At 42.4% G+C, this 16,129-nt stretch overlaps 1 protein-coding gene and 1 pseudogene across 1 annotated transcript; one reads left to right on the top strand and one right to left on the bottom strand.

Annotated features, from left to right (window-relative positions):
* Positions 1-464: 464 nt before the first annotated feature.
* On the bottom strand, positions 465-2,716 carry LOC115693136 (protein kinase PINOID 2). Its single transcript, XM_030620102.2, has 2 exons — positions 2,026-2,716; positions 465-1,540 (listed from the first exon to the last, which is right to left on the bottom strand). The coding sequence occupies exons 1-2, from the start codon at positions 2,676-2,678 to the stop codon at positions 652-654; spliced, it is 1,542 nt and encodes a 513-aa protein (XP_030475962.1). The 5' UTR covers positions 2,679-2,716; the 3' UTR covers positions 465-651.
* Positions 2,717-12,818: 10,102 nt separating this feature from the next.
* LOC115693137 (uncharacterized) lies at positions 12,819-15,646 on the top strand (annotated as a pseudogene).
* Positions 15,647-16,129: the final 483 nt, after the last annotated feature.

The raw sequence follows: 16,129 nt of genomic DNA, 5'->3' as shown, positions 1-16,129 counted from the left end.
CGGAAGATAAACTTTCACCTACATCCTTAGATTTGTACATTGCAATGAACGCTTCTTCTCCCTTTCCAATGTAAAAAAAAATTTTGCTCACACAAGTCCCAATACCCTACAAAGTAGGAAAAAGTAATTTATGTATCGATTACACATATTAACATGCACCATGACCGAAAAATTACATTGTTCGCATGATATGCCTCCCAACCAGTTAGGAACGTGGCTTGAACCTTGAATCTCGTCCCGACCTCCCAACTTAATTGTTTACAATCTATCTAGTGATCATAGAGCGGAATGTCGTCATTAGAAAAGTTAAAAAAATGCATAATGTTGAAACTTATTCGTGGCAACGATGCCGAAATTTTGCATGGGCTTTGATCTATGACGATATATGGTGGGTAAAATCAATCACGGCGTAGCAATTTGGGTTTTTATAATACTTGCTCCACAATGATGCCATAGAAAAAGGATGTGCAAATTGAAGTAACCTCTATTTGATAAAATAAAACGATGTAGTAGAAACACCCAAACTTTCAAAAACAAGAAAATGGGACTATTTCTTAGTGTCATACATGCTATATTAACTATCAAACTTTGCTGTTTTAGCCCTAGAGTCAATCGAACAACGACAGTACACAACGCTCGATATGTACACACTTAGAAATACTCAAAGTGATGAGGGATCTGGTACGGAGCCTCCCTCTCCTTCTTGCTCATCAGCTTCGGCAGCGAGCTGGTGCTCCTGCACGCGAGCTTGAACGCGGCGTCGCCGGGGACTTCCGGCGGCCGCACGGTCCGGATCAGGGCCCAGCTCACGTCCCGGAAGAACTCGTGCCGCTTGACCTCGACCGACCCTCGCGCGCTCCCGAGCCTCTTCTTCGGGTTCTTGGCGAGCAGCTTCGCGATGAGGTCCTGCACCCGGACCATCTCCTCGTACTCCCTCGCGCTGCTGACGCCGATCCTCGGGAACGTCAGCGGCGCCTTGAGGATGTTCACGAGGGTCCTCTCGTTGTTCTCGCCCTTGAACGGCGTCCGCCCGTACAGCATCTCGTACAGGAACACCCCCAGGGTCCACCAGTCCACGGCCGACCCGTGTCCCTGGCCCGAGATCACCTCCGGGGCGAGGTACTCGTGGGTCCCCACGAAGGACCTCGACCGCGCGGCCACCGGCTCCGCCACGAGCTCCGCGTCGTAGTAGTAGTGGTTATACTCCTCGGGGTGGCCGTCGTCGGGGCGGAGGGTGATTGTGGTCGTGACGGTCGGCCTCTTCCTCCGGGAGGAGGAGGGCAGGAGGCACGAGAGCACGGGCTCGATGGGGGAGGTGCAGGAGGGAGCGCGGTCGGCGTCGAAGTCTCGGGTTACCGTGACGGGCTTCGGGTGCCTGATTAGCTTCGGGACGACATCGCACTTGAGGGAGAGGTCGAAGTCGGAGAGCATGATGTGGCCGTCGTCGCGGACGAGGACGTTCTCCGGCTTGAGGTCCCGGTAGATGATGCCCATCATGTGGAGGTACTCCAGGGCCAGGAGGATCTCCGCCGCATAGAACCTGCATAATTGAATCAAAATCATTAGCCTCTTTAATCTTATTAATTAAAAAAATAATCATATGGTAATGGTTTGTTTTATATCCTCACTACAGTCACTGTACGATCTCGAAGCACAGTGACCGCAATCATGACAAAGCAATTCGTAGTAATGTTAGGTGTGCCTAGGCGTAGGCCAGCTCTTTAAACTCAAAACTTGCCTCGGGAACTCTTGTCCTTTCTATTCGAAAATTCGACCTAAACCGGTCAAGGTTTGAATGAGCTTCGTTATCCATATATGCAAGCTTTGGAAAGCAAAAAAGGTAGCGAAAAAGCATAGTGTGATATTCATTTTTAGGGACATAATATATTACTAAATCATCATTTGGGTAGGCTCATGGCTCGTGACATTATCGATTTCGAACTTTGTTTTGGTTACGTAGAATGTGATGTTCGAGGTGTTACTAATGAATTGTCTGAAGAAGAGAACATGTAGTAGTGTACTCACTTAGCGGTCGAGAGGCTGAACCGTCTGCCGGGCTGGCGGAGGCGGGCGGCGTACAAGTCGCCGCCGGGGCAGAACTCCATTACCAGGCAGGAATAATGCTTGGCGTCGAACTCGGCGTACAGCGTCGGCAGGAAGGGGTGGTCCAGCATCCCCAGTATCTCCTTCTCCATGTCGGCCCTCTGCAGCTTCTTCCGCGCGGCGAGCGCCTCCCGGTCCACCACCTTCATCGCGTAGAAGCACGGGCGGGGGAGCTGGCTCCGGTGCTGCTGGGAGGCCAGCGCCCCCGCGGCGGCGCTCCGGATCTGGCAGAGGTAGACGTTGCCGATGTCGCCGCTGCCGAGGCGGTGGAGGAGGCGGAAGTGGTCGAGGCCGACGCGGCCGCCGGGGGCGGAGGACCGGAGGCGGCTCATGGCCTCCCAGGCCGCGTGGTTGGACTTGTGGGGCTTGAGGTGGTGGGAGGAGGAGGAGTAGGAGAGGGACGAGTCGGCGGCGGAGGAGGCGGAGGAGGAGGAGATGGAGGTGCGGCGGCTGCTGCTGAAGCTGCTCAGGTTGCCGCTGCTCAGCCAGCTGCGACGGCCGGTGCCGGGGACGGTGAGGGAGGAGGCGCCGGAGCTGCTGTCGTAGTCGGAGTCATCTTTCGAAGAGTGAGCCATGGCTTTTAGGGGGAGACAGAGAGAGAGGTTCTCTCTTGCTCGCGGCATGCTTTTTATATAGAGCTTGGGCCATCTCTGCCAGGATTTCGTAAAGTGTAAATTAAAGTGGTCGCCAACAAAAATAAACATATCTATTCTTATAAAACTGGATTAGACAGTTTCATTACATTAGAAAAACGACATAAATGATCTTTGAACTTTGGCCTAATATGCAATATGATCCCTGAATCTTTAATTTATTCATTGTGGTATTTGAACTTTAATCTAATATGTAACGTGGTTCCTGAACTTTTAATTTATTCAATGTGGTCCATGAACTTTTGATATAAAAATATTCAAAGTTGTTTGTGATCTTAAATAAATAGAAGGACCACATTGAACATTTTCATATACTTCATAAATTGCATTAAATATGTACCAAAAGTCTAAGGATTACATTAAACAAATTAAAAGTTTAGGGACCATATTGAATATATTAAAAGTTCGGGGACCATATTGCATGTTTGATTAAAGTTCAGGGACCATTTTTGCCGTTATCCCAATTACATTTAACTTTAGCCATCTTCAACTTAATTAAACGGTCTAATTGCATGTAATTTTCGAGCAAGGTAGGCATATCAATTTCATTTCAAAAAATTACAAGGGGCAACTGCCTTTTTTCTCCGTCTACCGGAGTTACTAACTTCGAGAGCAAAAAGGTTCACGTGCTTTAGAAGTGAAAAAGCAGAGTTCCCCACAGCTTTCCCAGAATATCACAGCTTTGCCACCATAATTATAAACAAAAAAATGGCGGATTATCGCATAATACAGCCAAAATTAAGTCAGAGCACAAGCGAGTTAATTGAAAAAAAAGAAGAAGGGCACATCATAAACCAGTGTCCAAGAAAGAAAAGGGCATGTTGTCACTTGCTAAATTTGGCAAATTGCTTATGTGGAAAATCACATGCCAAACACGTCCGCCCTGCAGCTTGATTAGCTATTAATTAATCGAGATCTTAAATCTGCCAAGAAAGAGAATACGATGCGTCAAGATTCTCGTTGTGGGTTTTAGTCAGCAGTGCGTGTCATGCATGCTTTGCTTCGGCTGACATGAGGACTGAGCTTGCCCACTAGGGTTTGTTCTCCTCCCCTCCATAGTGTCTTCCAGTGAGGAATATGTATGAACTTACTATTATTTTATGTAGTCTTCTTCATATATTTTATGAACTTGGTCCGTTGAACTTCCATTGATTTTCTGATGTGGTCCTTGTGCTTGTGCAATTGGTATCTTGTAAAATTTTTCCTTAATGGGACCCTAAGCAACCCTTAATTTGATGGGCAAAAACTGATACGCGATATCATCCGATGACAACCACGAGAAAAGAAACGAGTAAATACGTATTTGATCAAAGCTAGGATCTCCTCTTTTTCTCCCTTTTGGTTGATACAAAAGGTTGTGGGGGTGCCATTGTGCTTTGTATTGCAGTCAAAAGACACTCTCTTTTTTTTGCTAAAGCTCAAAAAGCTAAAAGTGCGGTGGAGGTGGAGGATTTGAGAAATTAAGGCTGCGCATGGCAACTTGCCAAATAGTTTTTGATTCTGTTCTTTTGTTCCCAGAATCAGTTTGGGAATAGAAATCCGTTTGCTTAATTTTTTTATTCTGGGCACAAATTCTTGCAAATTTGTGCCTGTAATCGATTTTGGAAGCGAGAATCAAGAATAAAAAAAAGTAGCTTCTTGATTCAGGAACAAAAATGAGAATCGATTTTTTTTCTTCTTCTTTTTCTTGTTTTTTATAATAGAAAATAATGTCCGGCGCGAGGGCCACCCTCGCCGTATCTGGCGAGATTAAAATATTTTAATAAAAAAATATTATTAATAAAAAATTTTTACCGGCCATGGCCAGCGACCAGGCCATGGAGAAAAAAATAAAAAAAATATTATTAATAAAAAAAATTTTACCGGCCATGGCCAGCGACCAGGCCATGGCGAAAAAATAAAAAAAATATTATTAATAAAAATATTTTACCGGCCAGCGACCAGGCCATAGCGAAAAAAATAAAAAAAATATTTTCAATAAAAATATTTTTATTTATAAAAAAATATTTTACCAGCCATGGCCAGTGACCAGGCCATGGTAAAAAAAAAATAAAAAAAATAATTTCAATAATTTTTTTTATTAAAATATTATTAATAAAAAAATATTTTACCGGCCATGGCCAGCGACCAGGCCATGGCGAAAAAAAAAAGAAAAAAATATTTTCAATAAAAATATTTTTAGTAAAATATTTTCAATAAAAATATTTTTAGTAAAATATTTTTAAAACAATTATTAATAAAAAAATAATTTATAAGAAAATTTTTTACCGACCATGGCAAAAAAAAATAAAAAATATATTTTTAATAAAATTATTATTAATTAAAAAATATTTTACCGGCCATGGCCAAGAAGGAGGAGAAGAAAAAAAGAAAAGAAAGAAATATTAAAATATTTAAAATGTTATTAAAATATTATTAATAAAAAGAAATTTTATGCCGTTACCAAACGCATTTTTGTTCTTTTACTATTTCAAGAATAGAAATTTTGGGCCGTTACCAAACGCCTTCAAATGCTCAGAATCAGTTCCCGGGCACAGAATAAAAAAGAATCATTTCGACTGTAGAATGCATTAGAGCAGAATGGTTCTTGCCATGCGCATTAAGTTGTTTCCCCTCTTGTTCTAGACGATATATATTATCGATGTCCTTATAGTCTAAAGAAGCTATTTTCTTCAACAATCGGTTTTGGGATTTGTCTCCAAGGTTGCAAGTAGTCCTTGGGCCTTCACCTAGCTTTGTAGAAATTAGGAAAAATGACACAAATGGTCTATGGACTTTGATTCAATATGCAATGTGATCACTGAACTTTTAATTTATTCAATGTGGTCCCTAAACTTCGGCTTAATGTGCAATATTGCTCATGAACTTTTAATTTGTTCAATGTGGTCCTTGAACTTTTGATACATGTTCAATTATAGTCCATGGACTATATGAAAATGTTTAACATTGTCCCTGAACTTGAATTTATTGAAGGATGACATTGAACCTTTTCAGATAGTTCAGGAACTAACTTGAACATGTACAAAAAATCTGGGAACCACATTGAACAAATTAAAGTTCAGGGACCACGTTGCATATTGGGTTAAAGTTCAGGAACTAATTATGTCATTATCCTTATAAATTAATGGGAAAATGCCACCAAAAATCCCAAACTATGCCACTTGTGACAAATTTACCCCCAACTTTTTTTTATGACACGAAAAACCCCAAACTATGCTACTTATGACACATTTACCCTATAATACTTTGACCCATGGGCATTTTAATCTTTTTCCTTTTTTTTTTTTCCTTTCTTCTCCGGCGGAGGGCGGCCCTCGCCGGCGGTGGGTTAGGTGAGGGTTGCCCTCGCCGGATCTGGCGAGGTCGCCCACGCCGGCGAGGGTCGCCCACGCCTCGGGCGGGCGAGGCCGCCCTCGCCCGACGCCAGGCAAGGGTCGCCCGACGCCCGCCCGTGGGGACCCGACGCGTGGGCGAGGCCGCCTCGCCCACTGGCAAGGGTCGCCCGGCGCCGGCTGGCGACCCGGACGGCGTTGGGCGAGGTCGCCTCGCTGTCCCGAGGGGTATCCCTCGTCCGACGCCGGATCTGGTGAGGGCGACCCTCGCTCGACACCGGCAAGGGTCGCCCACGCCTGGGCGGGCAAGGGCGACCCTTGCCGGCGTCAGGTGAGGCTGCCCTCGCCCACCTAGGCGAGGCGACCCTCGCCCAACCCACCGCCGGCGAGGACTGCCTTCGCCGTCTTCCCTCCGCCGGAGAAGAAAGGAAAAAAAAAGAAAAAAGGAAAAAAGACGAAAATGCCCATGGGTCAAAATATTACGGGGTAAATGTGTCACAAGTAACATAGTTTAAGGTTTTTTGTGTCATAAAAAAAAGCTCAGGGTAAATTTGTCACAAGTGGCATAGTTTGGGATTTTTTGTGTCACAAAAAAAAAGTTCAGGGTAAATGTGTCACGAGTGGTATAGTTTGAGGTTTTTGGTGGCATTTTCCCTAAATTAATTAGGGTTTTGTTTATAAGTGTCCATAAAACACTAGTTAACGTCATTAAAAATAGTAAGCATACATAGAACGTACTTTGAAAATTCAAAAAGACCCGTTTTCGAAGAAAGACACCTGCTTAAGGAGGAAGAAGAAGAAAAAGAAGAAGAAGAAGAAGAAAAAAGACACCCGCTTCAAAGAAATTACTCATGTTTCGAAAACATAACTGATAACTTTTAGCAGATGCATTTAAGAATAGTACTCTTTAACATTTTTATTAAAATATCGCGTTTGATTTTGAAGAAGCAATGTCGGGGCGATGTTGCCTGCTCTTCTTTCGTGCAAAGAGAATCGAATCACTAGACAGTCAATTGTCTTTAGGATTGAACATCGGGTGATAACTTTGGATTCAAGAGTTTAAGTAATGACGACTCAATCGTGAACAAATGCTTCCATAGCACTCGCGATAATCGTCGCCTACTCAAGGGCTTGACAACTAACCGTGTCATGACTAGAGTGCTATTCTATGAGGCGAGACGAGGTACGAAATCTAGCAAACTCTTAACATAATGGCAAAGCGAGAGAAATAAAGAAAAAACAAGGGTCTTCTTTGAAATGGTTTTTTTTTTTATCTCGTATATAGATATATCTCCAAAAACAGGTGGAAGTGATCACACACCTCAAAGAGATACCGGTTCGTATTGTCCAGCTTCTCTCTCTTTAAATCTCTATAGCAAGTTATGAGGTGGAGAGGTACGAGTCACGAGCCGCCCGTGCCTAAAATTCATTGTCACCTCAAGGATGCATTACATGCACAAACAGGCTTTGCCTTATATGGACCTGTGAATGCACCTATTTATGACATTTTTTGTCAGGATGCATGTGAATCCTTACGTGGGTCGACCTCATGTTGGTCCATGCTCTTGGTTCGGATCATAAAAAAGACGTCTTAGGGTTTTGATAGAGACAGCAGTACTGCACGAATTTAACAAATGAGAGACAACACTGTGTAGAATGAAATAATTAAAGCGTAGAGTTTATTAGCTTAAGATGGAATTGATCGTTATAAAAATCGGATGTCACAGGTTTTGGAATTTTTGGAGAACAGACGAATTTGTTCATGGTGTAATTAAGTCGTTTCGATATCGATGTATGGAATTCATTTTGATGTTATCTTGTGCTCGGATTGATTCATGACCTCCATAGCCATGGCTGTCGAGTCTTCAAAACTGTAGGTGTCTCCTCTTGGTCTTGGGGCAGCGCCTCCTCCACGAAGCCTCACTGTTTGACCACAGACTGCGATCACGACCGCCTGAAGAAGAAGCAATTGAGCTTGCCAGTCGAGAAAGCACAGAAGAGAGAGAGAGAGAGAGAGAGCTTAATAGGAGTAGAGAGAGGCATGGAGGTGGCATGGGACTCGGTGGTCGCATGGCCTGGCGGCGCCGGCAACGATGACTTCAATCGTACCAATTTTAATAGAGGTTACAACTATTATGAAAATGATTGAAGGGGTTTGATGGAGATGTGATTATGTTTAGTAAGAAATAAATTTGATGGACACGAGTCGTGACCCTATAATAGGGAGATAGCAGATTAGAACAAAATAAGGGGCAATTGATTTTCATCCAATATGACAGATCCTGTATTTTAATCACACCAGAAAGTATAGGGGTCAAAAGGGCGGTTTCTTATCACTTTGCTTTCTTCCCCTGCTTGCCTCCGGCAACATCCTTTGATTATATGCACTTCCCAAATCGATTGCATGTCTTGAGTCGTGGTGAATCTGACCTTTGCCTTGGTCAATGTCGAGTCAAACCCGGATTTCCCAAGCACGAATAAGTCACGAACTAAAGCTTTTCTTTCCGATACCCATCATTTTATGGTCTCTACTCGACTGTTAACAATGTGATAAATTGTAGCAATGATATCTAACAAATTCCGTGATATCTATATATTGCCATTCGCTCTATTCACCACGTCAGCGTTACTCCGCGTTACTCCACGCTTGTACAAATACTCATATGCAACAATGAGAAAGTGTGGACAAAATAGACTCGGCCCTCCTGCCGGAACTGTACCTTGCACCACGTACATTGGTTGTAGCTGTGGATGAGCCATTGGATTTGCATTTAGGCATGAATTCAGCTTGCGTGGATTTGGCCTCTTGTCTATGTTTTTTTATTTCACCCAACATACACCTTCCAATTCAAACTCATTGTGGGGTTTGGCCCATCCTCTCTTTGCTTCACTTTTCTCTACAGGATCTGAACTTCGGCCATATTCTCCCTTCTGGGTTTGCAACTTCACCATTTCAGACAGCATAACTGTTGCAGTGCCCTGAGAGGGGGGGCACAAATCTTTCATAGGAACACTCAAAACCTTATCATTTGTCACTTGCCCCATACATTCTTCACCCCTTTCCACAAAACATATATGCAAGACCTCAGGCTCCCACACTGTCAATTCAATTTTTATTTTATTTTATTTTTCAATTTCGAAAGGAAAATGAATATAATACCTTACTGCTCATAGATTTTCATGTGCTAATTTTTTTTTCCTTTTTAAATGGTGGCTGAACTCTCTCTTTGGAAAAGACATGGCCAATCTGACAATTGCACCACCCAACTAGAAACCAGGCGATGCCTCTTTATGTGTTGCATTATTGTTGTGCTGCGTCAAATTCAGCAAATAGTGGGACAGATCGACATAGATAGGGATGAATCTCCACTGAAACTGCATCTATCTGATAGCTTTCTGCTATGGATATTATTATATCAATGTCCGACAGAAATTACCAAGGGGAAGCATGCACCTATTCTTTAGTAATTTAAGCTCTTATTTTATTGAGTACTAACATAAATAATTCACCATAATCAAGTAATTTGGGATATTTCAACATTCCCTCTCACATACAAGTCGAATTAAGAATGACAAGTAAAATTTGACGATAGATGAATGCACACGCAAACTAAACTAAGGCCGATTCTAACCCCCATATTTTGTCAGAAAATTCAACCCAAAAAATTAAATTCATAGGTAAAATGTGAGCACATGTACATAAAAATATATAAACCCCATAGTCAAGTGCCGTGGAATATTCCATCAATTGCTTTCGATGAAATTGGCATGTAGTAACCAACAACACAAAGTAATAACAAATTGTGGATATTTAAACGAAAATAAATCTTTTCTTGTAAGAAATTTTTAATAATTCTTTCAAAGAGTCTCTTTTGTTTAACACCCGTGGATGTTCATTATTTAAAATTCCATTGATAAAAAAATCTCTTTTCTTCCTCAAGAAGTTTAATAAAAAAAGTCTTCGAAACCTTGAGTTAAATATAAGTATCTAAATCAGTTATAATATATACACACACGCATCGGGGGAGAAATTTTTTCCTAATTTCACATTCTTTATTTTTTTAAAGATAAAGACCAGTGCAACGCATGATGTTTTCTTTTTTAAACAAAACTCTAAAGACTTTTGAAAAAAAGTAAAAGCCTAAGAGAACAAACTTTGATATCTATATCTATAAATAAATACTTAGGTCTGCTATAATTTATTTCAGGTAGTATATTTCATAATGAAATCTGTTGATTAGTTTCGTAATTAGTATAACTAACAAGTATATAGGAGGAGTTATTGGAAAAATAACTGCACATGATTGAAAGGCGAACTCGCCTCCAATTTTCTCGATAGATAGTGAGAGATAGGGGTAAACCGGCGCCAAACACTGTAGTTCGAATCTAAATCCAATAGTGCACAACTAATTTCAAAATTTCAGCCTGACCAAACCGTAAACCTAAATCGGCTTCTCTAAAGTTCCACACAACCATGACACTGCAAAGCTTCCTTTACAATATGATTTCATAGTTGAAAAACCTATGAATCAACCCCGTAACTCAAAATTCAATACAGTCCGAAATCACATCCTTGCTAAGAAATTCTCACTGAGTAAGGAGAGCAATTTTAGAACATTATCTATCATGATTGTCAACTGTACACATACTTAGGTTTAACTCTGTTATACGCAATATTACTCATTATACCATCTTCCTACCAGCTGAATATACCATAAAATAAATAACTTTTTTTAAAATTTTATATCTTAAGTTAATGATTTCTGTTAATTGATTCGTTCAAGATGGATTAAAGATCTGATACTATTTCTCTGACTTATCACTCCCCCTTATCCGAAGTCAATGCAGGCATTTGAATTCCATGACTTCCGCGAGATAAGGTTTGCGGGTCGCATGGTTTGGAAACCTACCAACATTCGGTACAATCTTTCCTACTACTTCCCGAACTCGAATTCTTCACTCGCATGAATTTCTATATATTGTACAATCTACGACCGAAACAATCAAACAGATCGTCCCTCTGAATTTCATCAGCTGCCGTAGAAAAGAAGAAGAAGATGGCAGAGAAGTTTTGCAAGTACTTCGTGTTTCCAGATGAAGAGGATGGTGTAGTACCCCTGCCCAAAGGTTTGGCCTTGCTCAAATTACACCTCTACGAAGCCTTTTACGCCGAAGATCCCGAGAGCGGGCGGCGGCTCATTCTCGATCACCTGCGTCGGGAAAGGCTGATCTCCATCCGCCTCGACATCGACAACGTCCGATGCGACCGTCGCCGCGCCATCGAAGAGGCCGTGCATCCGTACCTGATCGATATGGGGGTCCCGGAGCGCCTGCAAGCCGACATCCTAGACAAGATCACGTCGTCTCCGCATCTGAGGAATTGGAGTAAGATGACCCGTGTCCCTCTGATCAACGTCAACGCCGGGGTGGGGACGGAGGTGGAGGATTACGAGCCAGGGGCCGACGCCAGCGAGAGGCCGAGGCTTGTTGATTCGCCGTACGGGACGGTCACGGTGAAGACCGGAGCGAAGGTGCGATGCGCGTTGTGCTGGGAGGAGTGCAGAGAAGGGACGAGCTTGCTTTCTTTGCCTTGCACGCATCCTTTCCACGAGAGCTGCATTGTTGAGCGGGTGCTCAGGAGTCGTTCCATGTCGTGTCCTCTCTGCAGAGTGGCAGCAACTGTCATGATCTTCCTTTTCCTTAAGAACTTCATGAACGGTTCTCGTCCATGAGTTCTCTTATTAGGTTCCACCGTTATGATAGCTTTAGAAATCTTAGTTTGTTTGGCAGGAGTGATCGATTCGTTTGTTAGTGATGTGATTTACCAATAATAAGATCGTTTCATCAAGATTATTTTCTCTGCTTTTGCTTTTCTCTCTTCATATCAAATTACATTGAGTGCTCTAATGGCATTGCCTTAGGACGTCTTGGATGCATGCATTAGAACGATCCTTAGATGCCTTGTTCGGTTGTTCCAAAAATAAATAAAAATATTGGTTAAATTTATTTTGCTGATTCTCACCTCCCTCTTGGGTTCATTGACACGAAACTTGACACGCTTTTGCGTATTCTCCTCTCCATTGCAATATTTAAATCTCAATATTGCCCCAAAATCGTTGGTTTGAATAAGGGTTTCAATTCAACTGAAAAAACAATAAGGGTTTCACGGAGAGTTAAATTTGGTACAAATCGGCAAGTTTTCTCTACTTATTCCTACTTTCGTCTTGGCTTTGTTAACATGAACTCGAGCTGCTTTGGCTTATTCTCCTCTCCATTGCAAGATTTAGATCTCAATTTTACCGCAAAATCATTGGTCTGAATTAGGGGTGATCGGTTTCCCGAGCAGTTCGGTTCTCACCCGAAACCAAGAACTAGACCACCTGATTTTGGGACCGGACTGGACTAACCGGTCCGGTTCCCGAGTGGTCCAATGGAACTGACGAAGCACTTCGGGCTTTCTCGGCCAAAAAACAGAGCAAAATAGGGGTGGCTTGGGAAAATTGAGAATGGCGACGATGAAAGCTTCCGGGAGAAATTAATGTAATTCTCTTTATTATTTCTCATTTATTGCCAAATCTTATGATATGATATACCTTACCACTTCTAATTTGACGCAAGAACATAATCTTTCCTAGTTTAGGACATCATAGGCGAATGGCGCATGTGATTTTCGGCCATGTGAGATCTTTACTGGGTTTGGTCAAATTTTGCGCTCTCGCGGGCTTTTCTCTGGACGATCATGGACTTCAACCAAGAATGGAAGTCCAAGTTCCCAGTTAACAACACCGCCTTCAAGTCTCCACTTCTCGTATCGGACTCCCCCTCCTCCTCCTCCTCGAAATCTCAACTGGGTCCTCTGATCTTTGAAACCCAAAACCGGTTCTCGAGCCGAACTCCTGTCTTCCCCTTCTCTGGTCTCGCCTCCGGTTTTCCCTCCTCTTCCTCAGCTATCCCTCAACAGGTTCCTCAGCACCAGCTCTTCGGTTCTCCCCACGGCTTCCTCCAAAATCGAAGCTTTGTTCGGCCCGGAGCAGACTGACGCGGCTTCCGGCTTTGCGCACAACCGCCTCCAGTTACTTCACTGCCCAGATACTGGCGAGGTGATTGTGTTCTTCCCAACAGGGGCTAATTCTGATCAAATTGGGTTCTTGATTTTGTCTGCGGAGGATGATGGGAAGTTTAAGGTCAAGATTGGTGAGGATGGTGATGTTTTTAGGTCCAAGAAGAGATTTTATCAATCCATTGTCAGGATTGTTGTTAATTCAATTAGGGATTCAGGCAATTGCGGGTTGAGCAATGTAGGGTATCTGTTGGCATATACAATGTACTCAGTACACTGGTTTGTTGTGAGGAGCGGCGAAAATTCCGGGACACCGGCCTTGGTCTTTTTGGGTAGTAAGGTTTTCAAGACTTGCTCTATTGTGCATGCTTGTTGGTGTTCGGACTTGCCTGAATTCAGTGTGGTTCTGTTGGAGAGTGGAAATCTATTTTTGTTTGATCTCGAGGGTGTCTTGTATAAAGTTGGTTTGGAACATAACTTGAAAGGAATTCAGTTGAGAGTTTTGTTGAATCATACCACTAGTTCAGGGAGTGCTAAATGGTTAGGATGTGAGTTCAGTTGGCATCCGAAAATTTTGATGGTTGCACGATCAGATGCTGTCTTTCTAGTGGATTTTAGATCTGAGCAATGCACTGTATGTTGCATAGCAAATATTGAGATGTCAGGTAGTTACGCGTCTACTGAGAAGGATCGTTTTCTTGCTTTTTCTTGGGCTGGGTCTGATGGTTTTCACTTTGCCGTGGCTTCAATCAACTTCTGTGCGATGTGCGTAAGCCGATGAACCCAGTGTTACAATGGTCCCATGGTCTTGATAGGCCAGGCTACATCGATGTGTTTAGATTGTCCAAATTGAGATCAAACTCTAAACATGACACATATCAGCACGCTTCCAAGTTGGGTTTCTGTATCATACTAGGATCTCTCTGGAACTGTGAGTGGAGCCTGTTCTGCTATGGGCCTCCTTTACCTGATGCCAGAGGATCGTTTCCTTCAAAAGTTTCTGGTATTTGGGACTCTTTTTATGCGTGGGGCCTTCCCTCAGAACTCTCAATTTCAGGTCACGAGTGTCGCTCTGGAAGCTGCCTATTGAAGGAAGATTTCTTAAAAAAATCTCTATGTTAATGGGTAGATTGGCAACGAAAAAGAGAATTGGTTTTGGGATTTGGAATTTTAGGGAGCGATCTCTCTTCATCAGCTTCTGATGACGATGAATATGGTAGCTTCACACTTATCAGGTTGATGTCCTCTGGGAAGCTTGAATCTCAGAGATACTCTGCGACTTGGGACGTACCAAATAGTTGCGCAGATGACGCTAAATTTCCATTTGTGGATAATGTTCTGTGTTCAGTGGTTGAAAACGATTACAAGTTTCCCAAAAGATTCAAGTATCTGAAACTTGACTACCTCTACAGTTTTGTGAAGGGCAATCTTGCTTCAGAGCTAGGAACAAAAATTAAAAAGACTTCTAGTTGCCCCAGAGAAAAGGCATCTTTTGACCCCGCTTGGCACGTAGCTATATGTAACATGCTCAAGGCTTCTGGTTTCCAACTCGGATCACCTTCAGCATTGCCTTTTGATGACATTCGTTCGCCGACTACAGTTGGTGAGATCATGTCGAGGAAAGAGTGGGCAGGCTTGCCCATTGAGCTTTTACTTTTAGCATTTTCCGGCTACTCTGAATTCGTTGAAGTACTTTTGGACCAGAAGAAAGTGTCTCTGGAATTCTTGGTTGTTCCAGAGATGGAGCAATTGCAGCCTTTCTTTTTAAGGGAGCCTTCATTCCGCAGCAATAAGTGGTCAAATAAAGTGCATCGAAGTGATGCTCTTGTTGGTCCTGTACTTCCTGTACACTTCCTATCAACACTTCATCGCGTCAGAGATGGATCTTCAGAAGCACCAGTTGGACTTTATCCAGAGACAGAACTTGGCCTACAATTCGGTGAAGTTATGCAGGTGGCTACCAAAATGGCCATGTCAGACTCGGGTCCTGAGGTTCACGATGAGCATGCCGTTTCGCTTGCTGATGACAAAGAAGAGACCTGGACCGCGTCGGAACTACAAAAACCATTCTTTTTTGTACCAAATAGGTTCTTTTAAGCCTTATGTGCATCCTATTTGTTCTCATATGGTCTCCAAAGTGTCCAACTCTAAGGCTGTTTCTAGCAAGAGCAACGATGCCACTGGGTTAGAAATTTTCGATAATATATGCCCAATCAAGATGACATTCAATTGCAGTCAACAGGATTTTGGGTCTAAGGAGCTAGCTATCTACAACATATTGAAAAGACAGTACATAAAGCGGCAAGAAAGCTTTGATCCCTATCAAGAATTTCTAAGTCGGTTCAGAAATGGAGAAGTGGCGTCTGAGAAGTTAGGAGAGTTAGATAGTTTTGTACAATGTACATTAGAGAGAAAATTCTTTGCACTCTATTGAAAATAGAGCGCTGTCATAAGATTTGTCTTCTACTGTTCATAATCATGTATTTATAAAGCCTATCATTTTCTTGCTGGATTCATCAGCTATATGTTTCTTCCTTGATGCTATATTAAGGGTGAAAGTGCAATGCAAAATGGGATCTTCGAACAGCTTAAGGAACCATCATAAGGCTTCTATTTGTGAATGTCTGAAGAGTAGTCTAATAAAGAGGACTAGTGGCTTTCCTAGACAAATGGACATGGAAAGCCGACAGCATGAGACAACCTGCTTCAAGAAACTCATTAAAAAGGAAGGGATAATGACACAAATAGTCCATGAACTTTGACTTAACGTGCAATTTGGTCTATGAACTTTTAATTTGTTCAATGTAGTCCATGAACTTTAACATAATGTTCAATTTGGTCCCTAAACTTTTAATTTGTTCAATGTGATCCCTGAACTTTTAATATGTGTTCAATTTAGTCCCTGAACTATATGAAAATGTTCAATATAGTCCATGCACTTGAATTAATGGAAGGACTATATTGAACATTTTCAAATAGTT

Source organism: Syzygium oleosum, unplaced genomic scaffold (genome assembly GCF_021117445.2).
Source record: "Syzygium oleosum isolate NSW1041296 unplaced genomic scaffold, Sole_v2.1 Sole_v2.42, whole genome shotgun sequence".
Classification (NCBI taxonomy): Eukaryota; Viridiplantae; Streptophyta; class Magnoliopsida; order Myrtales; family Myrtaceae; genus Syzygium; species Syzygium oleosum.
This window is presented reverse-complemented; position numbering and strand designations above follow the sequence as displayed.